Below are 26,354 nucleotides of genomic sequence, written 5' to 3'. Positions count from 1 at the left end.
AGGCATAAAAGTCAGAAACGGTTACAAGAAAAATAAAGATAAAACACAAGTAAGGCCTAACTTGACAAACAATGTTAAATTCAAAGCAAAGTTTTCTCACCACATGCTCTCAACAGTCTGACTGGCCCAACTTCTTAGGCCAAGAACCCTTTTCTGTTCAATGGCTGCTCCTTTTGTCCCTTCTCAAGCAGTGAATTGATGGAGGGAGAGAGAGAGGATAGGGTGCCTGGGGTTGTTTGTTCTTCCTTTTTATAGTGTCAGTCCCCCACTTGGAAAACATTTCTAGCTGAGATTCGGGAGATAGAGTATCTATATGTAAGGATGTTTCCTGCTGGTTTTGCCACCTGTTTTCGCTTCCTTTGTCTCCCTTCCTGCTTGATAACAGTGTTTACTACTTATGTGCGGACAGACCTATTTGCCACATGTTTGAAACTTGTCGTTAACATCATACGGGGAAATCTTATAACCGCACATACAATGTTGCCACACATATTTTATCAGGACAATATTGACCAGCGAATTATGAATTTTCGAATGATACCTTACAAGATATACCTTGTACAAAGATAATAACAGTAGCATGTAGGGTGTGGACATGGGTACATTCTGTCAGGCCATTCTTAGGAGGTGAATGAGATGACCCATACCTGCCGATAGTGTGGGGGGCAGAGTGAGGGTAGCGGCTTCAGCAGGCATTACTGAGCATGCTCAATATAAGTCAAGCAGCAAATTGGGGGGTGAGGGAGAGGAGTAGGGCATGTGACCCCATGTGCCCCACCCCGACGCATCACCTCTGGTACTAGTAGCTACACTTTCAGGTATGATTGGGGAAGTGGTGTCGATCATAAGCTAATAGGCGAATGAGTCTGCAACTCGACAGTCTCCTGAGTTGTCACTATGCTGAACACCATGGCATGCAGAACTTCCTGACACCAACTTGAACAGAACCTTTAATCTCCTATCCCAAGGCCTGGGCCCTGAGCACTTTCACTAGAGGAGACTCTCCATTAGCATTCTACAGTAAGTGTAGCACAATACACGGTTGATCAGCTCTGATTCCATCCGGTAGAGGGCAGCAGTACACCTAGACTGGCCTGTTCATTGCAATATTCATGTCTTATCTGATGCAAATGTCTACTGCCTTTGATCTGAGAAGCTACGCAAGGTCAAACCTGGTCAGTGCTGGGGTCGTTCTAGATGAAAAGTGCTCTGTATATAGGAAAATACAAGACCACTATGATTTTATGTTAGATATCTGTTAATATCTGTGAATGGCTTTATTGATATAGACAGCATTTCTGTGCTTTAGAAATGAGTCAGTGCATGTTTTGCATAACTTTAGCTTTGCAGGAAGATGTTTTTGTATGGCTAAATTAGTCCTAAATTTTTTAATTGAGTAGTGATTTGGAGTAATTCAGTTTGTGTGCACAAAGTGAGAGAACTTAAAGGGGCCTTATTTTCAGAAAGTGCTAAATGCCACACCTCTGATAAAGCAGGCTCCTTTAAGAGGCCGCCAGGTGGGCACCAAAAAATTGAGTCCCCTAAAACCACTGATCAGTTCTTAAACATACAGGCCTTTATGTTTTGTTTAATACTTAAAGGAAAAAGTCCCCCAAAGGGTGATGCTTAGATATAGCATGAGAGCAACAAAGGTGAGGTAAATAGCATTCATCGAGCAAGTGAAAATTATGATCTAGTGGATAGGACACTGGACTGACACTCTGGAGATGTGGGTTCAGTTCCTCTCTTTGCCATTGTCTTGTTCTGTGATCTGGCCCAAATAATTTCTCTCTGTAATTTCCCTGTCTTTAAATTGGGGTTATGATGATTGATAACCTTGTAAAGCGCTCCGAGATATATGGTCAAAAGCATTATATAAAATAATAATTATTCTCCCTGTTCTATAGATAATCATAAATTAATTTTTATGTTGTATTTTTTTTTCTGTATAGGAACCCTCCAGAGAGAGAGAATTTTTAAAAATTTTACTCGGAAACGCCAGAGGGCTATGCGAAGAAGAGTACATCAAGTCAACGGGCACAAATTTATGGCTACGTATTTGCGACAACCAACGTACTGCTCCCACTGCAAGGAGTTTATCTGGTAAGAATGACTTAAAAAACAACAACCTGGGCCTTTCCTTCCACTGTGGGTTTGTGCACATGGTGAGCACATGTCATCCTAGGTCGTGATTGTACATCTCACTAGTCTGCTGCACACTTAAGTTGCCATGTGAACCCCACTGCTGCAGCAGTAGGTCAAAGTGCACCACAGAACTTTTAGTGCATAGTAGCAGGGTCCATGCTGTGAGTTAGTACACAGCAAGCTAGTGCTTTGTAGATTTACACCCCAGCTTACCATGTGCTAAGTGACCATGTAGACAAGCCCATAACCGTACCTTTACACTCTTTCTAGCAGGTATACCCCCATGCAGCAATCAATACTGAATTAGTTACATGGTGCTTTACAAATGTTGATTAAGAAACAGATCTTATAGCCTGAGTTAGACAAGACTAATGGTTATACGAGACCCTGGACAGCAGTTCAGTTGGTGCTGTGTGAATTACTGATGGTGAGAAGAAAGCAGGAATGGCTGTTTGCAGAAGTGGGTTTGAAGGAGGAGAGAGAGAGCACTGGGTGGATGAGGAGACAAAAACCATTCAAGGCATAAAGAGCAGGTTAATAGTTGTGGAACTAATATGGATAGAAAGAGTAGGGGGTAACAATCCATTAAACTGAAATGGTTGAGAAGAGCATGGGTAGAGGGAGAGGTAATTATCTCCCACTCTGTTATGTCTCTCTGTTCCATATGGAACATAAGGCCTTCAGAGGTAATTATGGAGCTTGTGTAATCTGGTCCATCTAATAATTGTTTTGTTTAGAGTAATGTAGGTGAAGTACTTAAGGAAATACAGTGAGAGGTTTAATGTGGAAAGAAAGATGCATTTTGACAGCCTACCCTGTGAGCCAAAGCCTTCCTTGTCCCTTTGTTACATGCACTGAATCTCAGCCAGCTCACTGTCTTCTTGTCACCACTGGCTGTTTGCTTTGGAAAGCAGAATGCTTGGGCTTCATTGCCTTTCAGTTCTGCCCTCATGAAACTACTGCCAAACTGTTTTGGTTTGTGATTGTGAATCACGTTCCATGTTTTGTTTTGTTTTGAACAGGGGAGTATTTGGGAAGCAGGGATACCAGTGCCAAGGTAAAGTGTTATATCCATATACCATATATTATTGAATATTCCAACACTGAGATGCATCTTCTTCCAGCAGGGCCATGCTGTCTGCTCTTTTCTCTGAAGTCACTATTCATTCTGCTCTTTGAGCCAACCAAGAAGGTGTGAATTAGCAGCTATCAGGCTGGCTGCATGAGAGTATGCTCATACATATGCACGCAGGAACATCCTCATGCTATGGCCCCAATCCTGTGCTCCATGGGGGTGGACTCCTGCCACTTCATTGAGCCCCACTGAAGTCAGTGGAGCTCCTTGTAGCTTATTGTCAGTTTGGGACCTGTGTCACGTCAACATAGTGCCCAGCCGTCATTAGGCATGCAGTCTCCAGGCCCCTGGGTGGATGGCTTTTCCCTGCAATAATTCCTTTAACAATGCAATTAAAACCAATTGACATTAGAGAAATTACTTCAAAAGGAAACTTTGTGGTTTGACCTACTATTTTTGCCTAATGCAAAGTAATATGCTGTACTGATTTTTACAGTATTTTTTTCTGTTTAATGAATTCTCATCAGTTTGTCTTGGCCTCTCCCTTTCCCTGTGCCTGTGCCCTCTAAGTTGGCTTCCTGCAGGCATGGTCTTTCAGTAAGTCTAATAATGAAGCTTGGCTCTTACGAGGTGTGCTGGGACACCAGTGTGTTCACATGGACCTGAACTGCAGATAAACCAAATGTCTCCTGCCTAAGCTCAACAAAAAGAAAGTGTTCATTTACTGATAGGCCCTTGCGAGTGCAAGCAAGCGTAAGGCTATGGGGGGATCTCTAGACACACACTCACCAGTGAGTTACATTTGGCCTCGCAAATATCCCTTCTTGGAGGCACTGCCTTGGACTGTGTCTGGGGTCTGAAATTTATCAAAGCAATGTCCTCTATGGCCTTTGTTTGCATCACCTGTAATATTCTTCATTGGAAGATTTCGGTGGTCGTATTGATTTAGTTCATTGTTAGTCATGTTTGGATTGCACTGACATTTCTGCATGTATCTTCCGATATTTATATGGGCTGAGATTTTCTAAGCTTCTTAGAGGATTTGGGCATCCAATTTCTGTTAAAATTAATGGAAACTGGATATCCAAATCCTTTAGGCGGCTTTGAAAATCTCAGCCAGGATGTACGTTTCTCCTATTGTTCCATTATCTGCTGCTGATTTACATGGAATCTAGCAGAGCCCAGTTTATTGTTTGATACATTTTAAGTCTTTTTTGATAAAGTTCAATATGCTTCTTTTGTTTCCTAGTATGCACCTGTGTTGTACACAAGCGTTGCCATCATCTAATTGTTACAGCCTGCACATGCCAAAACAATATTGACAAGACAGACACCAAGGTAAAGTCACAGTTGGTTACTTGGATCGTAAGACTTCCTGAATCTTCAGGTTTGTGTGGGTGGTAGTGGTTGCAAAATAGTGGAATTTATCCTTCTTTGGCTTCTTATCTCCATTCACAGATTCATAGATTTTAAGGCCAGAAGTGACCATTTAGATCATATGGTATAACCTGTTGCATAACCGAGGCCATAGAATTTCATCCTCTATTGAGTCCAATCATTTGTGTTTGACTAAAGCCTGTTATGTTTGCATCCAGTCTTGATCTGAACACTTCCAGAGCTGGAGAATCTACCACTCCCCTTGGCAGTTTGTTCCAATGATTAATCACCCTCACTTTTAAATAATTGTCTTATTTCTAGTTTGAATTTCTCTGGCTTGGACTCCTTGTTACACCTTAAAGAGCCCCTTAGTAGCTGTTTTCTCCCTGAAGAAAGTACTTGTACACCATAATCAAATCACCTCTTGATCTTTTATTATTATTATTAATTCTTCCTTCTTCCATAGCTTTTGCTCTGTTTGGCACACTTTCAGGTAAGGATGTGACTGTTTGGTGAATTGTATGGCTCATTCCTAGAGCTTGATAATATTTAGGAGGTATCAGGTGAGGTATTTCCTCTAGAAATTGGGAAGTATTTCTGCCATTGTACAAAGTGCTGGTAAGACTTCATCTGGAATACTAGGTACAATTCTGGTTACCCATGTTCAAGAAGGATTAATTCAAAACTGTCAGGAACTCTGGGCCCGATTTCCCTCAGCTGAGCCTGGTGTTGGCTGGCTCAGCTCTCAGGTTGGTTCATGAGCCTAGTTGTGTTGTGGCAGCATCACCTGATTGGCTGGCCTCCTGATTGGCTGTGAGGAGCCTACAGGTGTGCATTTAAACCCAGCAACAGGTTGCATGCTGCTGAACATTTACCCCCACAGCTGCGATCACCTGCTTGTTTCCAGCCTCATTCCAGACCTGTTCATGCCTTGTTCCTGTCCAGTTCCAGTCTGCCAGCCCTGTGCCCTTGTTCATCTCCTGGCTCTGACTCCTGGTTCCTGTTCCTGGCTCCAACCACTAGGAAGAGCTTCAGCTCTACCCACTAGGCCATGCCCGGGCCCTCACCACTGGTTCAGACTACCCATGTCCCAGTCCATGATAAAACCAGAAATTCAGAGAAGGGCTGCTAGGGTAATCAGGGGAATTATAGACCCTTTCTTACAAGAGAAGAATAAAATAGCTTGGTATGTTTAATCTAGCAACATGAAGCCTGAGAAGGGATATGATTGCGCTTTATAAATACATCAGGGAGTAAACACCAGGGAGGGAGAAGAGCTGTTTCACCTAAAGGACAATGTTGGGACAAGAACAAATGGGTGTAAACTGTCCATGAATAAAGTTAGGCTGGAAACTAGGAAAAGGTTCCAAACCATCAGAGGAGGGAGGCTCTGGAACAATCCTCTGGATAGGAGTAGTGAAGACAAACAACCTAACTAATTTTAAGGCGGAGCTTGATAAATTTATGAATGGGATTATATGACAGGGTTGCCTGCGAGAGCAGGCGACTGGACCCTGACCCAGGTCATCACTTCCCATCCTATGTCCTGTGTTTCTATAGTATCCATCCAGGACCAAGATCCATGAGGAATATTACTAGTCATGGAGTAAAGCTACACCACAAAAGGTGTATTGTAACCAATAATGTTCTTTCCAGAACATGCGAACAGATGCCGTTGCTCACTATTTCTTACCAGAACTGTTGAGCTAAACTTTAATATGTCTTCTTACCAATCCTAAAATGTCAGTCAAATACTGAATCTCTCAAGATGACAATTAGTCACTTCAATGAAAAAAAGACCTAATATCTTTTTTTTCAAAAAGAGAGAGAGAAAGTTCAAGAGGTATAATTGACTTGAAACTTGTTGTTCCATTAGCACCTATATTTTTAATTACTTAAGATAATGGATTCACCTTTCAATCTGCCGAAATGTTGAGGCACAAAATAAAACAGGATCCATTTGTTCAACATGTGTAACATTTTCTAAAGTTTTCTGATTCTGCATTTGTGATCTAAATAGTTCACACTGGAAAAGAGGGATAACCCCAGATGTGTGTGTGGGAGAGGGGTGGGGGAGAAGTGGAGATGAATCAGTGTCCAAAATGGAAATAAACATTGATAAGAAGTGGTAAAAAAGAGATGAGGAATTTTGGAAGGCCTGGGAAAACTGATGCCATGTACTAAAAATGATAGAGAGAGTCAGCATTTTAAAGAATTTTATTTTTGCATGTGACGCATAAGTTAAACATTTTAATGCTGATTAGTTAGTAACAAACTCCTATAGTTAGCAATAATTTGTATTCAGTACTTAAATGGCTTGAGATAGGTTTGTGATGAGGCAAATAGAAGTCCCATCTAGTTTTAATAATTCCAAGTTCATTGTCAGAATTTGAAATTAGCTAATGAATCCTTTGTAAAATCTACTTTGTTCTACTTACAAGGCATGTCAAAAAATCTGCCAGAGCAGGCTGATTGCTGATTAGAGCTCAGTCAATACATTACAGCATTCCCATTCGGTAAATTACAATGCAGTGGAGAACAAAGATGACACTTTCAGAACTGGGATTTTTTAAAATAATTCTGCAGTTGTTCCTAATCATAGAAGATTAGGGTTGGAAGAGACCTCAGGAGCTCATCTAGTCCAACCCCCTGCTCTTACATTAATGTACTTTTTATTAATAAAATTATCTTGTATATGTGTGTATATATAAATATATATATGTATATACACACACACACATATACATACACACACATACACGGAGTTTTCTACCCTGTGTGTCTTTTTGATTCTTTCTCAGGTTTTGGAACAAAGATTTGGAATCAACATTCCTCACAAATTTAGGATCCACAACTACAAAGTACCAACCTTCTGCGATCATTGTGGTTCTTTGCTGTGGGGGATAATGCGGCAAGGACTGCAGTGTAAAAGTAAGCCAACCTTATTCTTTCTTCAGGCTTTCTTAGGAAAACTTCTATGGATGTGTGGAAAATCAAAGAACTGAGGAACAATTTCCTGTATATTTTAGCTTAAACTCTTGAAAGAATATTACACTCCTCTCTAGTCTGTGGATACAAAAGTGATTTATAGCTCTTGTTTTTCCAGGCTGCAGAGTGGATTCTAACTTGCACTGTTTGTCCAATTTTCTTTCACTCACATAGCTGAAAATACTCATGGATATTGCTACTTCTAACATTGCTCTTTCTATGTACCTGAGAGCCTTTGCTTAAGCAGTGAATACTAACAAGGTAGCGGGAAAAAAACATTAACAGGGGAAAAGTCATCAGTGTTTGTTGATTAACATGGCTCTTTGTCACACGGTTAATTGACTGAAAAGGCTTTTCCAGCATTTAGTTTTTGTTTGATGACTATTATTATCAAGCCATTTAAGTAACAAATGCTCTATCTCCATCTGCCTTCACCTCCCCCCAGTGTTCTCTGTCTGTGTGAGTTTTCTGTTGAATGATATGGATGTGAAACTAGAGAGTTGTAAACTAGAATTGGGCAAAAAAATTTCAACAAATTTTTTTTGCTAAAAAAATGCAGATTCAAATTGACCAAAACATTTTGCAATTTTGTCTCAAATTAGCTGAATAGTTTTGGTTGGAAAAAACCTTAAAAAAATTAAAAACCATTTTTTAAAAAGCTCAAAAACTAAATGAAATATTTTGTGGAACCCCAAATGTTTTTGGGTTTTTTTTTTCAACTTTTTGGTCCGCTGATGATGATTTTAAAATTTTCAGTTTTCCCAGCAAACTGAAACATCAGTTATTCATCCAGCTTTTTTGTCAACCACTGTTGAAGTGTATCACTAAATTCCATGGCATCCTGGAGCTAATTTGTACCTGTGGGCATAGCTTCAAAGTAGTGTACGTACCCCTTGTACCCAGCACACTCATACATGTACACAAATGGACATCTGACCATGTTGCATCATGTTTGGTGTACTGTCACCTGATGTCCATAGCCTTGTTCTCTTTGGCTTCTGTAGCTCAGGATCAGCGCAATGATGTAGATTTTCCGGAGTGAAATCCTTTAGTCCATGTTATTTTTCAGCAGTAACATTCTGAGCCTTTCTCTCAGCATTGTTCCAGTTGTTCATTTGATTTTATTTTTCACCCCCTCAGTGTGTAAAATGAATGTACATATTAGGTGCCAAGCCAACGTGGCACCCAACTGTGGGGTGAATGCAGCAGAACTGGCCAAAACCTTGGCATGTATGGGCCTGCAGCCAGGAAATATTTCTCCAAATTCGGTGAGACTTTTCTCTTTTCTTTATCAGAGTTTACAGCTGTGTCATTTGTACAAGCACAAGAGAAGTTGGTTAGGGCTTTGGTTAGAATGAATGGCATTGCAGGGTGCACTGGACCAATTGCCTTTTGTTCTGTGACATTCAGCAAACACCTCATCTGGAAAATGAATGTTCAGTTTCCAAGCTTATATTGCAGAGGCTTCAATGTGTGTTTCTTCCTGTTAGGTCAATGTAAAATATGGCAAAATCTAGGGCCTGATTCCCCTCTCACACCTACAGCAGTGAAACTCCATTGAACTGTGCCTGAGTGGTACAAGTGAGAGGAGAATCCAGCCCCAAATCTAGTTTAAAGGTCAGTGTTATTCAGGGACATGTCCACTGGCAAATAGAGAGACAGTGTTGCCTAGTGAATTGAGCACTACACAGGGACTCAGGAGACCTAGGTTCTATTCCCAGCTCTGCTACTGCTTTTCTGGCTGATCTTGGACAAGTCGCTGCACCTCCCTCTGTCTCGATTTAGCCATCTGTAAAACGGCAGTCATGGTGGTCACCTTTTTTGTACAGTGCTTTGACATCTATGGATAGGAAGTGCTATGTAAGAACTAGATATTATTATTTATTGGAGTTATATTGAAAGCAGCCCCTATCCCTTCAGCTGAGAGGTCATATAACAGTGGGAACTTTCCAGGGGTATAATGCCCCAGTCCTGCAAACAGTACACAGATGCCTAACTTTAAGTACTTGATTAGTCCCATTGTGCGTAAGAGTTTGCAGAATTGAGGCCTAAGTGTGCGCTGTATATTCATGTATTTTAAAGTATTCTGCAATCTATTTAGACCGTTATAAAATTTAATGTAACAAAGTGTTAAAATGTCTTTAAATATTTATGAAAATAAGCAGGGCTGGCCAAGGTGGTGAGGGGAGGGGAAAACGAGGCAGTTTGCCCTGAGCCCTCCCCCCATTTGAGGGCGCCTCCAAGCCCAAGGAACAATATGCACAACTACTATGCACAACCCAATTATACTACATGAATTCCAAAGACAATAAAATGCAGAAAATGGAAAAAAGGCTTACAATGCTGTGACGGACTCCATATAAAAGTAGGAGGTCCTGCTGCAGTACTCTCTGCACAGCCTGTATGTGAGACAGTCAGTCTTCGAATAGCGTGAGTCTTTATTTATTACTGAGCTGTATAAGGGCAAGTGATGAAGGCACTCTAGCTTAAATAAAACTCGTATGGAATTTTATGAAGAGGGTGGGCTACAATTCTACATGTCAGTCATTCACGTATCGGGAATAAAATTAAAGAGGGTCTGTATATCAATAGAAATAAGCAAAGGTACAAAACCGTTTCTCTGCCTGATCAGTCTGTCAGTGGATCTGTTCCGTTCCAGTCCTGCCCGACGGAAGCTGCAAACATTTTGTTGCATAGTATGTAGCAAACCCGGTGCAGGAATTGAAGCAGTGAAACCACTAGAGAAGGGAAATTCTACAAGCTTTGGTGAAACTGAAGGAAGAATTTGACTTGCCCGTGGACTTATGCAGCGAAGTGGAATGTTTGTCTAAATGGTTAAAGTCTTTCAAATTTGTTTTACTGGCTACTTTCTGGTTTAAAGCTCTACAAGCCATTGGCATCTTAAGGAGTTTACTTCAAGACTCTGAGCTTACACTTGAAGAAGAATCAAGGCTGACGAAATCATTCCTAAGTGAACTGGAGCGCCTTTGAGAATCTTGGCCTCTGATTCTTGACTAGTCAAAACTTGTAGAAGTGGACCTGGGCCTTCAACAAGATTTCAAGAAGAAAAGAAGCAGAAAGAGGAAAACGCACTATGGTGAAGACAGGACCACCACGTACGACCATGAAAACCAAGAAACTGAGTTCAGGGTTAACATTTTTTATGTTGCTTTAGACTCGCTTATCCACACAAATACAAGAAGATCTGAACCCCCTTCAAAAATCAACAGCATGTTTTCATTTATTTGGAAGCCAACTATAAATTATGCCAATTCCAATATCACAAAAGCTCGAGAACTATCAAAAGGCTACTTGAGAGATTTAATAGAAGAGGAAATTCACCTTTTTAAACAATCTAAGAGAGAGATGCTATTTGGAAAAGTGACTACAGTTAAATTAAACAAGATTTATGAAAAAGAACTGCAGTGTGTTTTCCCACAGACCTGTGTTGCTCTAAGGATTTTCATCTCCATACTGACAGGTTTCAGAGTAACAGCCGTGTTAGTCTGTATTCGCAAAAAGAAAAGGAGTACTTGTGCACCTTAGAGACTAACCAATTTATTTGAGCATAAGAAACATTCATAAACCAGTCGGAGAACACTTCAATCTCTCTGGTCACGCGATTACAGACATGAAAGTCGCTATTTTACAACAAAAAAACTTCAAATCCAGACTCCAGCGAGAAACTGCTGAGTTGGAATTAATTTGCAAATTGGATACAATTAACTTAGGCTTGAATAGAGACTGGGAGTGGCTTAGTCATTATGCAAGGTAGCCTATTTCCCCTTGTTTTTTCCTCCCCCCCCCCCCCCCCCCGACGTTCTTGTTAAACCCTGGATTTGTGCTGGAAATGGCCCACCTTGATTATCATACACATTGTAAGGAGAGTGGTCACTTTAGATAAGCTATTACCAGCAGGAGAGTGGGGTGGGAGGAGGTATTTTTTCATGCTTTTTGTGTGTATATAATATCTTCTATACTTTCCATAGTATGCATCCGATGAAGTGAGCTGTAGCTCACGAAAGCTTATGCTCAAATAAATTGGTTAGTCTCTAAGGTGCCACAAGTACTCCTCATCTCCATACTGATTTCACTTTCCGAAGGGGAGCACTCAAACAAGTCAGCCCTGATTTAAAAACTGCCTCTGATTTACTATGAGCCAAAAATGCGTATATTGGCCTTAGTGATGCTAACAGTGTGTGATCTTGCAAAGAGCCCAAATTATGATAGCGTCAGAAATGTGTTTGTCAAGAAGAGCAAGAAAGATAAACATAGTGTGACTTGTCTTTTGTGATAATAAATCAACTTTAAAGTTTTTCAGTAGTAATCTACTTAAACTATTTCATCTCCATGGTAAATTTTTTGGAAGGCTGGTAGGGCCTCAGTTTCAGATTTTGTCCCAGACCCCCCAAAACCTCTGTGCAGCCCAGAAAATAAGAGTAGGCCTTGGTAACCTATCCACTTACAATGGTTTGTTCAATTTTATGACGACTAATATTTCTCAAAAAATACATAAAAAGGTAAAATAAATAAAACCTAAAAAGTGACAAAATAAATAATCAGACATGACAAATTTCAACATATAACTAGAGGAAGTTAACACTTGTATATTGGCGTAAGTCATAAAACCATCTTAGTCTTCATGTAGAACCAAGGTAAGAAAGAAATAGAACAGGCAAAAGAAAGAGAACAGGAAGAAGAAAGAGATGTAGAGGAAAAGAAAGACAAATAATATGCTGATTCTCCAGCTACAAAGGGCCTGATCCAAAGCCTGCTGAACTCAATGGAAAGATTCCCAGGTCAGAGCCTCAGATGATGTAAATCTGCATAGCCTATCAATGGGACAAGTTGAGGTTCTTGCCCCTATTGACTTCAGTGAGCTTTGGATCAAGCTCATACCAAAATAGGCCTACAGGGATTTTCAGATCTCTCATCATCATCCGTCTGTCCGTAACACAAACTGTAATAGAGTTAACCATTTATTCTCTGATTTACAGAGCTCCCAAAGCACCCATTGATTTCAGTGGAGGCAGCCTGTGCTCTGAACAAGCAGACACTAATAGTATATCCTCCGTATAATCTGCACAACATATAGATACAACATATCTGTGCCCTGGTACATAGTGGGCTTTCCTAATTGTTTGTGAGGTAAAGGATGTGATTAAGTTATCAGGATGTGTTGGGAGCTTATGTTTGTTAGGGATCTGGGGAGCTGTTCCAAATGGTTTTGTTTCATTCTGCACAGCTGAATTTTCAATTACTGTAACATTGGCCTTGTCAAAGGTCTCATTGTGCAGCTGTGAATTTTGCATTACTATGAAACAGTCACAAGGTGGAGCTCAAGAAATCTATGTGTGACTAAGTTCCGGGGGGAAGGGAAAGGAGCAAGAGTCTCCTTTATTTTGTAAGTATTTGGGGCTTGTCTATGCACCCACATCTGTAGAGCCATGAACAGAGAGTATTGGATATTGACTTGATCTAACTACTGCAAAAATAATAGCTGTAGAAAGACATTGATACTGGCAGTACTCCTGAAAATGTAAAGGGACACCATTAAATTGGATCTGCCCTATAGTTAGGGAGGAGAAAGCTTCAAAGGAATTTGTATTGAAGGAGGAAGCAGTGGTAGGGAGGTAGCTAGTAAGCAGGAAGGGAGGCTGAGAAGGGGAAGTGACTAGACACAAATCGTTTGGATTCCAAATGTCGCTGATGATATTCATGCTGTGAGGTATTAAGTAGCCATATTTATTCATATCCCAAAAATTCAGATGGAAGATTCCCAGGTTTTTTCACTCAGCTCTCCCATTTCCCAAGTAGGGAGGTCAGGCTTGCCTGTTAGGTTTAGCAAAGTGACTTTACAAGGTCAAACACAGAGCAAGAACTAGTTCTTATGTTTCTTTGTGGCCACGGATGATGGTGGGTGGGCTTGTTGCACATGACGCCTGGAGTGATGTTATGCCCAATGTATTTCAGCTGCAGTACAGTGCAGCTGAGCACAGCAGATGTACCCAGACAGATACATCATTAGTAAACACTGCAGCATATCGCAGTGGAAATGCAATTTTTAGACAAACTGGGTTATTTTCCTCTCCAGAAATTAGTTTCAAGATCCACGCTGAGGCCCCAGGGAAAAGAAAGTCCAAACGACGGCAACGGTGTGAGTGGAAGTTCAGCAAGCAGGTTCGGGATCAAAGACTTCACCTTCATCCGAGTGTTGGGAAAGGGCAGTTTTGGGAAGGTGAGTTTTATTCCTGGCTCTTCACGAAATAGTAGTGTCGTTGTTGTTGTTTGTTATTTTAGTGGCTCCCAAGTACATGAGGTGCTTCCCAAACCGGATAAAAGGTAAGATCCCTGTCAGGAGAAACATGACTGGAAATCAGTGGGCGCTGCACGGGAGCTCAGCACATGTGAATATCAGAGTGATTATACATATATGCAGAAAGACCCGCTATAGAGGGGAGAGGAGGGGAATATAAAACCAACCACAAATTGAAACACTGACTACAACAAAAGGGGAAAACAGCCACAACCAAAAGAATAATTTCCGCATGCAAGGGAGCATAACAGAAATGTCAAGTATGCTGCAGCATTAGTGCTCACTTGTGCAGCACTTCCTTGGGAAGATGAACTTCTCCTTTAAAGGATGCAAGGTAATAGTGTCAGAGCTCAATGCGGTTCAGAGCTCACTCTCCATCTACCAGCAAACCATGCGCCTGGTTTTTGCCTCAAAGCCATTGTGTAAATGGTGCAGTCAAAACTGGTGAATGGGCCAAACTCTGATTGTGCAGCAAGGTGGGACAGACGGCATGGCGTGGTGTGTGTTATGGTAGAGGATTCCTGCGGGCACTGGGAAGGATGCCACTGACCAGGACTAGGAGAGATTTGCTGCTCCTTACAGCACTGAGCAACCTGCATGCCCACTTCTGCTGGATAGGGCCTGCTCTCATGGCAGCACACATGCTAGCTAGCTTTGTCCCTAGATGGTCACACTGGTGGCCACGCCCATGTCCGCTGACACTGACCTCGCTAGTTGGCTGGACTTCACGACTGTGTGCCGTGAAGATATGCTGTCTTCCATCTCCTGCCAGGTTGTGTGAGAGGCCCCTGTGTCCTCCTGCCATACTTGTGTGGGAGAGAGCAGGATTTAGCCTATATGGTTCATTCTCTTGCTTTGGTTTAGGTGATGCTTGCCAAAATAAAAGAGACGGACCAGCTGTATGCTGTGAAGGTGCTGAAGAAGGATGTTATTCTCCAGGATGACGATGTGGAATGCACCATGACAGAGAAGCGCATCCTGTCCCTGGCCAGGAGCCACCCATTCCTCACCCAGCTTTTCTACTGTTTTCAGACTCCTGTGAGTATGGCTCAGCTTTCACATTGCTCCCCACGCACTGGGTAGCATGGAGGCTTCCTGAGTATTTTTCCTCACCTCCTATAAGCAGAGCTGAGTGGATAGCAAAGCATCCGCGGACAGTTCCCTTGAAACCTGCTGTAGTCGCGGTTTCTCCATGCCACTGATGGGGTTGAGGGCAGGGCAAAGGTTCCAGCAAGTTCTACCTCTAGCATCAACATCTCCGTTTGCCTGGCAAAATCCTGCCTCGTTTCGAGCTGCTTAACAAAACTGCAATGATGGGGAAGACCTGCTGTGCCGTCCTTCCTGGCAACAGAGCCTGTGTCAGTGCCAACCACCCGACATACTCTGAGCCTCCCTTCTCCACACAATCCTCTGAACTGGTCAGTGAGGGATCTCGGACCTAGAGATCCTGGTTAGAGAATTGAATGAGACTGCGCTGCCCCCACTACAGCACAACTCTGCAACCTCAAAGAATTAGATTTTGGGGAAAAACCTGTCGGCTCTAGTCCATCTTACTAGCTAATGCGGAGTCTGATCAAAAACCCACTCAAGTCAATGGAAAGAGTCCCATTGACTTTAGTGAACATTGGGCCAGCCCAATGTAGAATAGCTGTCTCTCAGCATGTGGACATACATTCGATGAGCTAAACCATCCTTCCCATGGAGATCCAAGTACCTTAGGTACTGAAGCTCTTTCGAACTGCTACAACTCATTTCTAGCTATTACTAGTCTGTCTTCTACTGACGTCTCATAGAGTCTGCCTTTTCCCTCAGAGGGCCATAGAAGAAATTATTCTTTAATCACACATACTTCACTGCTGCTTGGTGAATCCCTAACAGGGAAGGAGTGTGCTCTGGCAGCAACCTGACTGATGGTCTTCGTGTTTCATTTGAGTGGTGCAACAGCCAGCCGGAGAGCTCAAGCACCATGTCAGCTTGGGGTGGAGCCCTGGGAAGCTACTCCCACGTAATGGAGGAGGATTTTTGTTAGAGTTTATGTATTTCACAAAGCAACCTATCCTGAACAGAAAGAGGGTTTATATATCAGCCCTCTCACAAGTACAGAGGGCCTTAGTTGAATCTCACTTTGGTTTTCATAGCACAAAGGTACAAGGATCCAGGTTAATAACCTCACTAATGGATTGCATAGAAATATGTTTGGAAAGGTCTGGTAATGTTAGATATTACTAGAGCTCAGATCTACTGTGACAGGACTTTCTGCCAGTAACAGCTACCCTACTTTGCTGTGACTTTATTTAATTAAAATGTTTCCTGGGAGAATCCCCCCAATTGAGAGAGATTGGTTTGTTATCAGGATTGTCCGAGAGCAGCGGTAAACATCCGTGCGCCTATAATAATAAATTAAAACAAAATAATAGAGACACTAAAAAATAAATAGATTTCAAATTAACATGGTTAATTGTGATTTATAGTGCTTGGGCCAAATTCTGTCCTCAGCCACGCCAGCTGCAACCCACAATAACTGGATTTATGTTAGTTTCTGGGAGCATGATTGGGTCCTTTTGCAGAGAGACATGTATTGACTGGGGGTGAAATTCACTCCTGTGCAGACGACATTTAAGTTTTCAAAACAGGGCTGAGTGGGGCTAAAGTGATGTACAGTCTTTATGCTCGCTCTCTGCACAGGGGTGAATTTCTTCCTGTATTCGTTTCTGTTCTTTCCATGAAGTTACATTAATAAAGCTTAATTGCTTTGTTTTTAAAATGACATTGTCATTCATTATTCATATAAATTTTCAAAACTTGGGCCATACATTACAATTGATAAAGTGCCAGGCCTCTCATTAGAAATCTTACAATAACTACCTGTTTTGAGGGCTTGTCTTATTTTAAAGGAAATGAAGAGCCTGATCCTGAGAAGTGCTGAGCTCCCACATCTCCTCTGGGGTGCCCATTTTACATTTCCCTGCAGGGCTATTTAACATCTGGAATAAACATAGGGTCCGACCCCAGTGAGAGTTGGGGATGCTCAACAGCTCCCTTGAAAAGATCCAGAGCAAGTTTTTTTAAAATGCATTCCTCATCACAGAGTTGCATCGTTTGAACGTTACAGTGATAAGCATCAAAAGGATATTGTGGCATAAATGTACGTGAGGCTGTGCCAGCAGCAGTGCTTTCTGGGGTGATGGAGACTTTACTGTAGAAAAGTGTCTGTCTGAAGTACCCTGAAGCTTTGAGGGTGGATGGGTAAGAGTCGCGTTGGGGATGTTGGTGGACGCAGGCCCCATTTGATTATTTAGACCCCTATATACTATTTGGGTGCAGTGAAACAAACTGTACTGCCCCCAAGTTAGGAGCAAAGCATAGACAACTGCTTTGCTGCTGATTAGAGAGGCAGGTCATTTCTTGATAAGAACTCCTGCGTCTACTGCAGATAATTTTCTGTCTTTCTGGTCTGTTTCAGTACAGTGCCTAGCACAATCGGGTCCTGGTCCGTGACTAGGGAGCGCAGGCACGACCGCGGTACAAATAATAAATAATAGTAATAACCCTGAAAAGGCCCAGCTCTGTTATCAATCTTAGAGTCGACTGACCCCAAGGCAATCTACTTGCTGTTTTAGAAAGGAAATGTTTTTACCACTAGGCGGCAGGAGTTACCAGTGTACTTTTAGCCACAATGGGTCACATGTTTTTGAAGTCTAATGAAGACATGTTAACAACACAACAGGCTGGCTGAGGACACCCACCCATGCTGCTCCTTGGTTACCCTGTATCTTGTAACTCCCACTAACTGATGGGGAGGATGAAGGACTTTTTTTTAAAAAACTTTAATCCCTGAATTCCTGTCATCCAGGAAAATAAAATGCCATGCTCTTCCTTTCATTGGATGATTTTTAACCATGTTGAAACTGGGCCTGAGTGGATGGACATCTGCTCTTTGAAGTCCACCCTTCCAAATGATATTTTTAATGCTGTTCACGGTTTTTATAATCACACATCTTTACATGAGGGGTGATTTCTGCTTAGCCTAATGCAGTTACCATCTCCTTCTATACAGTTTTGAGCCATCCTATCGGATGGCATACAGGATGATACCCCTGCAATGATATCCTATATAGTATGGTAACTAGTCCTATAGCTGATCTGGGGCTTCTCATACGGAACCATATGTATTAGTTCCTTAGTGTCCATGATCACTAAAGAATACTCTTATTTCTATGTTTATTTACATGTCCATGTCATTAAATACCACGGTGACGAGCGCAGTATAAATACCTTCCTAGCCTGAGTGAGATTATAAGGATTTAGACAGGAATTTAGAACAAGGGGGTTTGTTTTTCCTGGAATGTATTAATCACATGTATGTTTGTACTATACACAGTCTGTTTTCTTGGGGGCTAAGGAACCGTTATTTCTGTGAGGATAGTTGATTTTAAATTCTTTGTCCCAACATCCGTGAAAGTGACTGGAATGATCGGTTTCCCAGGCAAGTGGCGTCAAATGTCACCCAAGTTAACGCCTCTAGGTTTTGCTCCGACTGTCCTCATCCCTTTCTCCTAGTGAGCCCAGGATACTTTCAGAGGACAGTCTGGTCCTGGGATGCAATTTCAGGCACTGTCCTTGTTAGCAGGACTGCAGATCTGGTCATCCTGTGGCTTTATTTTCCATGTCCTTGTGCTCCCAATTGCTGAAGCAAGGAGCCTTGAGTGTGTCATTGAAAAAATAGCGAGACCTGAGTTCTTGGCATTGGGACATGCTTTTCTGTAATGAACACATTCTCAAATCATAGAATCATAGAATATCAGGGTTGGAAGGGACCCCAGAAGGTCATCTAGTCCAACCCCCTGCTCGAAGCAGGACCAATTCCCAGTTAAATCATCCCAGCCAGGGCTTTGTCAAGCCTGACCTTAAAAACCTCTAAGGAAGGAGATTCTACCACCTCCCTAGGTAACGCATTCCAGTGTTTCACCACCCTCTTAGTGAAAAAGTTTTTCCTAATATCCAATCTAAACCTCCCCCATTGCAACTTGAGACCATTACTCCTCGTTCTGTCATCTGCTACCATTGAGAACAGTCTAGAGCCATCCTCTTTGGAACCCCCTTTCAGGTAGTTGAAAGCAGCTATCAAATCCCCCCTCATTCTTCTCTTCTGCAGACTAAACAATCCCAGCTCCCTCAGCCTCTCCTCATAAGTCATGTGCTCTAGACCCCTAATCATTTTTGTTGCCCTTCGCTGGACTCTCTCCAATTTATCCACATCCTTCTTGTAGTGTGGGGCCCAAAACTGGACACGGTACTCCAGATGAGGCCTCACCAGTGTCGAATAGAGGGGAACGATCATGTCCCTCGATCTGCTCGCTATGCCCCTACTTATACAATGATAGCCTACAAATCGGGATACTCTTGAAGTCAAGAGATTTCAGGAGAGCGAATCACTGAATAGTACCATTTTGCAAAGCCAGGAGGCTTTGTAGGGTACATACATTTCTGTCCCTTTAAAAGATGCTCGCTGATGTCATGCCACTTAAATGACTGAACAGCCTGGGAAAGTTACTCATTTGCCTCTAATGTCTCCCATGGTATTCAGATTGTTTTGTCTAGAATGAACATGACCATTATGTCACAAATCTCCCACACATTTAACAGATGGGCCTGTCCTCAGTTGCTGTGACTTTTTAAAATTTAATATAGGAAGAGATCGGGCTAAACTTGAGCCTGTGCATATGTTACGTAAGGGATCGAGCTGTGATTACTTTTTAAGGGGACACCTTCGGTTTTGTTTTCTCCAGGACTACATAACATATGGCGTGAACGTTGAAGCTGGCTTTGTAATCTAGCAGCTACCCAGAAATCTGAGGTTGGGCACACTACAGCAATGACAATCACTGGGGCAGAGCCCTGAGGAGCAGAGATGAGGAACTCCAGAATGCCACAGTTAGCTCTCCCTCAGCCAGAGGAAAAAACATCACGACACAGGCGGTGGAGGGTGCTAATGGGAAAGTAAATCAGAAAGAGGGGGGAAATGTTGGAGGTTCTGCCTGAGAAGGGGTTCGTAGGAGCCCGTTTAGGGTATTCGGTCTAAAGCTACAGCTATAGTGATGATGTTGATCCACTCCTGGTGTTGTAAACATCCATCCTTTTCTCTCTAGTGTCTTGAAATAATTGGTAGATTTGAGTAATTTACAGATACCTAAAGTGCAGATGTACTTGTTGGATCCTTACTTCTTGCTGACTGGATCTTTTTTTTTTTTTTTCTCCTCCTCTGTGGCAGCAGCGGGAAATGAGGCAGCTATGTTTGAAGACCGCCAGGTGTGGGTGTTCACTGGGCAGGACAGATGAGGGGAGTGGAAAGGAAAATAGGTAGAAGGGCATTTGCCCTCCGTGGCATGACCCGAAAATGGTCAATGATCAAGGCTTTAGCATGTGACAGAGGCTGATTACCTGGGTGGAGCAGGGTAGTTGGAAATGTATATGGGGGTGGAGGGTGAGCAGACAGCATGGGTGGAGGGAGGGAGGCAGGGGCTGGAGGCTTGGAAAGTCTCCTAGCTCACCTCTGCCTAAAATGGCTGGGGCAATGGGGCACCTGAAACAGAAGCTATCATGGCTATCCACAAATAATAATACATTGTAAATATAGATACGTGCTGAAATTCCCTCCAGAGGATCTGCCTCTTGGACCCCAGCCTGGGTTTCTGGCTGGGACTTGGGCTCTGTTGTTGCAGGACAGGAATTGGGTTGGCTTTCTACCTGGCTGGCATCAGAGCCTGGCTCTCAGGGGACAACTCCTCACTGCCCTCTTCATTCTCATCGTCCAGTGAGTGTTGCTGGTTGTCCTTGGGAGGGATGGAGAAGAGTGGTCAGAAGGTTCCACAACCTTTCTGGGTTGGGTGGTTATGTATTTATTCAAAATCCTGTCCAGTTCCTCAGAAAATTGGTAGGTTACAAGTCCCTTGCCAGATTATTTCCGGTCATCCTGGGTTTTAATATAGGTCTTACTGAGCTGCTTGTGCTTTATCTGGCTCTGCTCAACAGCAACATTGCATCTAACTCAATTTGCAGCAAATGTAGTCCACTTTGGAAGAGGATTCCGGAGTTTGTGATAAATGCAGAGATTGTGTGCTGTGATGGATTGCATTGTGTGTATGCAAGCATTTTTGAACTGGATTAATTTGACTTAATCTGGTTTAAACCCCTTGTGTAGACATTAAGCCCTCTGCCACGACATTTGGATTTGGCTGAGAGTAATGTTTCTAGTATGGCATGTTCCAAGAGGCTCAGTAATGCTTGGCATTCCTTTGGGTCATAAGTAGAGGCCAGAAAGGGAAGCATCGTTAGGGACCTGCTACAAAGCCCTTTTTTGGTCAGACTGTAGCTGAGGTACTCAAGTGTAGGATGGGTAGGTTACTGCCTTCCTTTCTGGTGTGGAATAGTATCTTTTGAGGCCATCAAAAAAGAACTAGATATGTTCATGGAGGATAGGTCCATCAATGGCTATTAGCCAGGACAGGCAGGGATGGTGTCCCTAGCCTCGGTTTGCCAGAAGCTGGGAATGGGCTACAGGGGATGGATCACTTGATGATTACCTGTTCTGTTCATTCCCTCTGGGGCACCTGGCTTTGGCCACTGTCGGAAGACAGGATACTGGGCTAGATGGACCTTTGGTCTGACCCAGTATGGCAGTTCTTATGTTCATCACCAACTCTAGAGTGTAGATTAGTTTACAGGATACTCCATGAGTGTCGAAAGCAGTGCAGTTCCTATCGGCAGAGTGAATTGCCTCCAATCTATGGACTATTACAGGAAAAATCAATCTGATCCTGCATGTCCTGATTTAAATTGGTGACGTGTAAAATATGACCCTCTCATACAGGAATTAATATGGTGTTAGCTGCATCCATGCTTTAAATACCACTGCTATTAGCTAGGGTGACTTTCCTGACCTGTGTGGACAGGGTATTTTTGATAGGAGAACAATGTGAAAGCCATTATATAGGCCCCTCCATCTACAACGGTTTATTACACGTTTTAGAATTTGGTCAAACACAAGCTATTATGTTATCCAGGGGTAACTGGATGATACTTTGTCTGTATGACGCAGGAGGTCAGACTAGATCAGGGGTTCTCAAACTTCATTGCACCGCAACCCCCTTTTGACAACAAAAATTACTACACAACCCCAGGAGGGTGGGGTGAAGTTTGAGCCCGCCTGAGCTTCCCTCCCCACCTCCACTCCAGGTAGGGGGCCAAAACCAAACCCCAAGCCCCCAGTGCCTCTTGGGGGGGGGAGACCAAAGCAGAAGTCCTGTCACCTGAGCTCTTGGGCTTCGGCCCTCGGTAGTTAGGCTCGGGCTTTGGCCCCAGGCCCCAACAAGTCTAAACCTGCCCTGGCATCCCCATTAAAACGGGGTCGCGACCCACTTTGGGATCCCAACCCGCAGTTCGAAAACCACTGGACTACGTGATCAAATGGTCCCTTCTGGCCTTGAAATCTGTGAATCTGTGGCGTAGAAGGGATTGAAACTGAACCAATTCATGAACAGCCTGTGTGGCTGGGGGCCAACTCATGGTGAAATTAGTGCTGTCATAACTTGGCTGAGAACCAGCCAGCTGAGACTCGGCCTCGCTGAGGCAGGGGTAATGCTTTTTTGGCTGAGGGAGCAACCTGCTTTGCTGTCTAGATGATGTTTAAGAGGTTGGCACAGGCCTGACAAATCAGGCCCTAAGGCCAACACTTTCAAAGTGACTGTTGGGTGTCTTAATTTTTGGATCCCCCACTGGAAAGATCTTGAACCTAGTTTCCAGAGGTGCTGAGCACCCACAAGTCTGTCTGAAGCCAGGGGGAGCTGCAGGCACTCTGCATCTCTGAAAATCGGTCCAGAGTTGTCTCAAGTCACGTGCCCACAAACTGAGGCACCCAAATCCAGTGGCTGCCTTTGAAAACGTGGCTGCAAGCGGTGTGGTCCTGGTTATCCTTGGAGAGCCCTCTCTCCTTGTGCGATCCTATGGCAGCTGCAGTAGCTGAGATGCATACACTCACAGGTCCCTGTCTTGAATGGGAGCAGTTGGTGGCTGGACATAATCAAGTGCCCTTGATTCTTAAATTTATTCCCCTTCTAGAGCTAACAGGACCTGACTCTTTGACTTGCCAGACATGCTGCCAGGGCTACATAGCTTCCCACACTCCTCACAAGGGGACAAATGAAGCAGGAGAAGAATATTTTGTTTACAGTGGGTGGAAGTATTTACTTTATGGATAAGGACTCAGAGGTTTTTTGGGGGGGGGATGTGCTTTTATTGTTTAACTCCATGTTTAGACCCCTAGATTTTGGGATTCTTTTTTTTAATGAAATAGAAATGAATAAATAAGCAGCAATAAACATCATCCCTTTGTGTGCATTCTGGGTAGAATTTTGTGATCATGTGATGAGTTCACCATGGAACCTTCGTGTCATTTAAGATGTACTTGGACTTAAGGTAGTGGGAGGAGCAACATAGAGTTTGCAGGAGGTATGTGTCACAGGGGGTGGGGAGGGGCAGCCCTTTAAGAGGAGTTGGGACCCAACATCACCTGTGACGGATCCGCTGCCTCCTAGCTGAGATTGATCAAGTGATTGGAAAAGCCAGCAAGTGGTTCCGATGAAAAGGATTGCTGCAGGAGGGGGTGGGTTCCTGTTGCTGGCCCCAGGAGCAGGGGGAGGGAGAAGCAGGGGAAAAGGCTTTTCAGCCTGCTTTGGTCAAGAGAATAGCTTTGTTTAACTTTTGTGTTGAAGAATAAAACAGTGCCCCAAAGGAAGGGCCTGAGCAGACTTTTGAGCTTGGCATTAGCCCTTCCTGGGCTGGGGCGACCGGCCAGGAGCCTCTGGTACCTCAAAGGGTGCAGTGTTCCAGAGAGATGAATGAGATTGACTTGAAATCTCTTAAAATTGCTGCAGCAGACAAGGTTTCCACTACACGGAAGGGGTAAAGAAAATACACAGACGTGATTTAGTTCGATGCATTCTCATGCACTGATGAAGTGTTAACTGATTCTCAGTAGTGTTGGGCACCCACCGCGCGCGCGCGCTCTCCCTCTCCTTCCCTCCCTCTCTCTCTCTCACACACACATACACTCTCACTCACACACAGGCCTTTACTCAGAGAGAGACTGGAGAAATGTTACAGGAAGCTGGAAAGAACCAGTTTAATTGTCTGTGCCTCCAGGGAGTTTCCTTAAGTAATGTTCAGTTGTTTTAGGAGTGCGGTGAATGGAAGTTGGTCTTGTGCCTGCTATCAGCCATGTAAAATAACAAAGCACTGTCAAATGATGACTCAGCAGTTCCTGGAGCTGGAACTGTGACGTCAGGAATTCATTGTTGTAAGAGCAGGCCCAGAGCGAGAAACTGATGTGTGTTTCTCAGAAATGTACTCACTAAATATAAGCCAGGCAAAACCCTAGATTAAATTCTTCTAATGACAGGAAGTCCTCTGCCCTCTCAAAGGAAAGCCACTGTGCATGATTTTGCTTGCTTTGGAGAAATAAATGCAGCATTACTCTGTCATTTCTGAAATGTGATAGTTTTTCATTATGCCTTCATTAGCTAAATAAAGATAACAAAAACATAAAAAAATAAATAAATCCCAGCAGTTCACAGCCTTTAGGTTTACAGGGCTCATAATACTATTTGTGGCATGCTGCAATTTGATTTCTCCTAGGCATAAATTGTTGCTCATAGCAGCATGAACTTGTGGACTGATTGAAGGCTTCAGCATGCAAATAAAATGTCCAGTGAAATTGCAACAAAATGAGTTTGCAATTAACTGTTAATTGCTGAATTTTCGTAGTCCTTGTCAGAGCCCACAAGATTTCCAAATGGCCAGCTAAACAGTGCGCCACTGGCTATCATCAATTTGACTGTATTTAAGAGCCATAGCTAATGTGTATGAACAATTCCTATGACAAAGGTTGGAGTGGACGTAATGGCTTATCTCCGTTAATTATTCTGACTTGAAAGCAAAGGCCTTGAAGGTCAGTATAATCAGTATAGCTCCATTGCAGACAGCTAGGAATCTGGCTCAAAAATTAAATCTACTTCAGAACACTTTTCAAAGAAAGATTGTATTAGTGACTTCTCTCCATTTCTCTCCTCCGCTGCTGCTGCTTCTAATCCCTTCTTACTCTGGACACTGCTGAGTACTATCCAGTCTATCCTCTGTAATTGTGTAAACCTCTTAGTTTAGAATGCCAGAGCTCATTAGGATTCAGGACTGGTTTAGTGGGTGAGAGTTTCAAAGATGATCAGTCATATTATTGACTCATAACTTTTTTGGGGGGAAATTGTGAAATTTGTCAAATAAATCATTTGACCTGTTCCATGCTCTAGTGCATCTGGACTCCATTGTAGTTAGAGCACTGCAATGCTGGTGAAGTTTGACCTGTGTTTTTTATCAGCATGGTATTTAGAAAACAGTCGTTGATTTCCAAGCTTCCAGCCAAGACTTAAAGTGAGTAGGGTTGTGTGAGGTTGCAGAGCTATGCAAAAAAAATAAATAAAGCAGGAGTTTTGAGTAGCCCTGAGGCAAACCGACTGCCCTTGAGATGGCATGATGATAATACTTTTACCAGCTGTCCAACCCCTACACTTATTTACTACTTATTTATTATGAACTATTAAAATTCCATTATTGAACAAAGACAGACCTGCCCTGTTGGCTTCCACTGTGCAAAGAGTAAATTGCTGAGTACTGTTGTAAAGCACTTTCAACGAGGGAACAGAGAGTGAAAATGTCCCTTGCTCTCTAGTGGAGTCTTTTGACTTTGATGGGTTTCAGATTGGACCCTAAATTTGCCTGCCAATGAATCGCATGCACCAGCCATATATGTGGAGATTAAATGCTTACACAGTATGGAATTCCACATTCAAGTGGAATTTCTGAACATGCTCGATAACCATATACCAGATTTCAGTGTCCTCCAAATGCTCCCTTATATGAACACTACAAACTTTAAAGTCTTTGGACGAAAAGCCACCTTTGCACCCTTTCAATCTTGGGCTGCTCTGAGGGCAGGAGAGGCCCCCAGTGTAATTTATACAGATCTGGAGGCCTATCTAAGTAGGGCAGCCTCCTTGGGGCTTCTCTATGGGCCCTATCATGTCTCAGAATCTCTGCACCACTCTCTGATGCATCCCTGCCCTGACACGCTCCTGGTATGCCCCCTACACAAGGAATTGTGAAGACGCTTTCCCTGAAGCTGCCTTACTGCTCTCTTAGTCCATTCCTGCATCAGGGGAATTGTCTCCTGTCCCGAACTGGGATTTTTAGGGCCCATTTGTGCCACTTCAGCCCTTTGATTAAGCATAAAGGGGTCTGAGCAGAGGTGAGGATTTCATGCCAGAAGTCTTTATCATTGAGCTGCAGACCAGATAGACTGCCTAAGGCAAGTCTCTGGACTGATGCTGATCTTGCATAGCCTGT

The 26,354-nt window shown here is 43.0% G+C and overlaps 1 protein-coding gene across 1 annotated transcript in view; it reads left to right on the top strand.

Moving 5' to 3' along the window:
• The window catches only part of PRKCH (protein kinase C eta), a 165,320-nt gene that overhangs the window by 66,034 nt on the left and 72,932 nt on the right, over positions 1-26,354 (top strand). The window contains exons 3-9 of the mRNA XM_074956411.1: positions 1,953-2,103; positions 3,168-3,202; positions 4,470-4,558; positions 7,399-7,528; positions 8,726-8,853; positions 13,680-13,823; positions 14,766-14,939. Coding sequence (XP_074812512.1) covers positions 1,953-2,103; positions 3,168-3,202; positions 4,470-4,558; positions 7,399-7,528; positions 8,726-8,853; positions 13,680-13,823; positions 14,766-14,939 — 851 coding nt within the window. The remainder of the gene's footprint in view (positions 1-1,952; positions 2,104-3,167; positions 3,203-4,469; positions 4,559-7,398; positions 7,529-8,725; positions 8,854-13,679; positions 13,824-14,765; positions 14,940-26,354) is intronic.

This window comes from Natator depressus, chromosome 6 (genome assembly GCF_965152275.1).
Source record: "Natator depressus isolate rNatDep1 chromosome 6, rNatDep2.hap1, whole genome shotgun sequence".
In the NCBI taxonomy this organism is placed as follows: domain Eukaryota; kingdom Metazoa; phylum Chordata; order Testudines; family Cheloniidae; genus Natator; species Natator depressus.
Note: the sequence above shows the minus strand (reverse complement) of the source record. Positions and strands in the feature narration are given on the sequence as shown.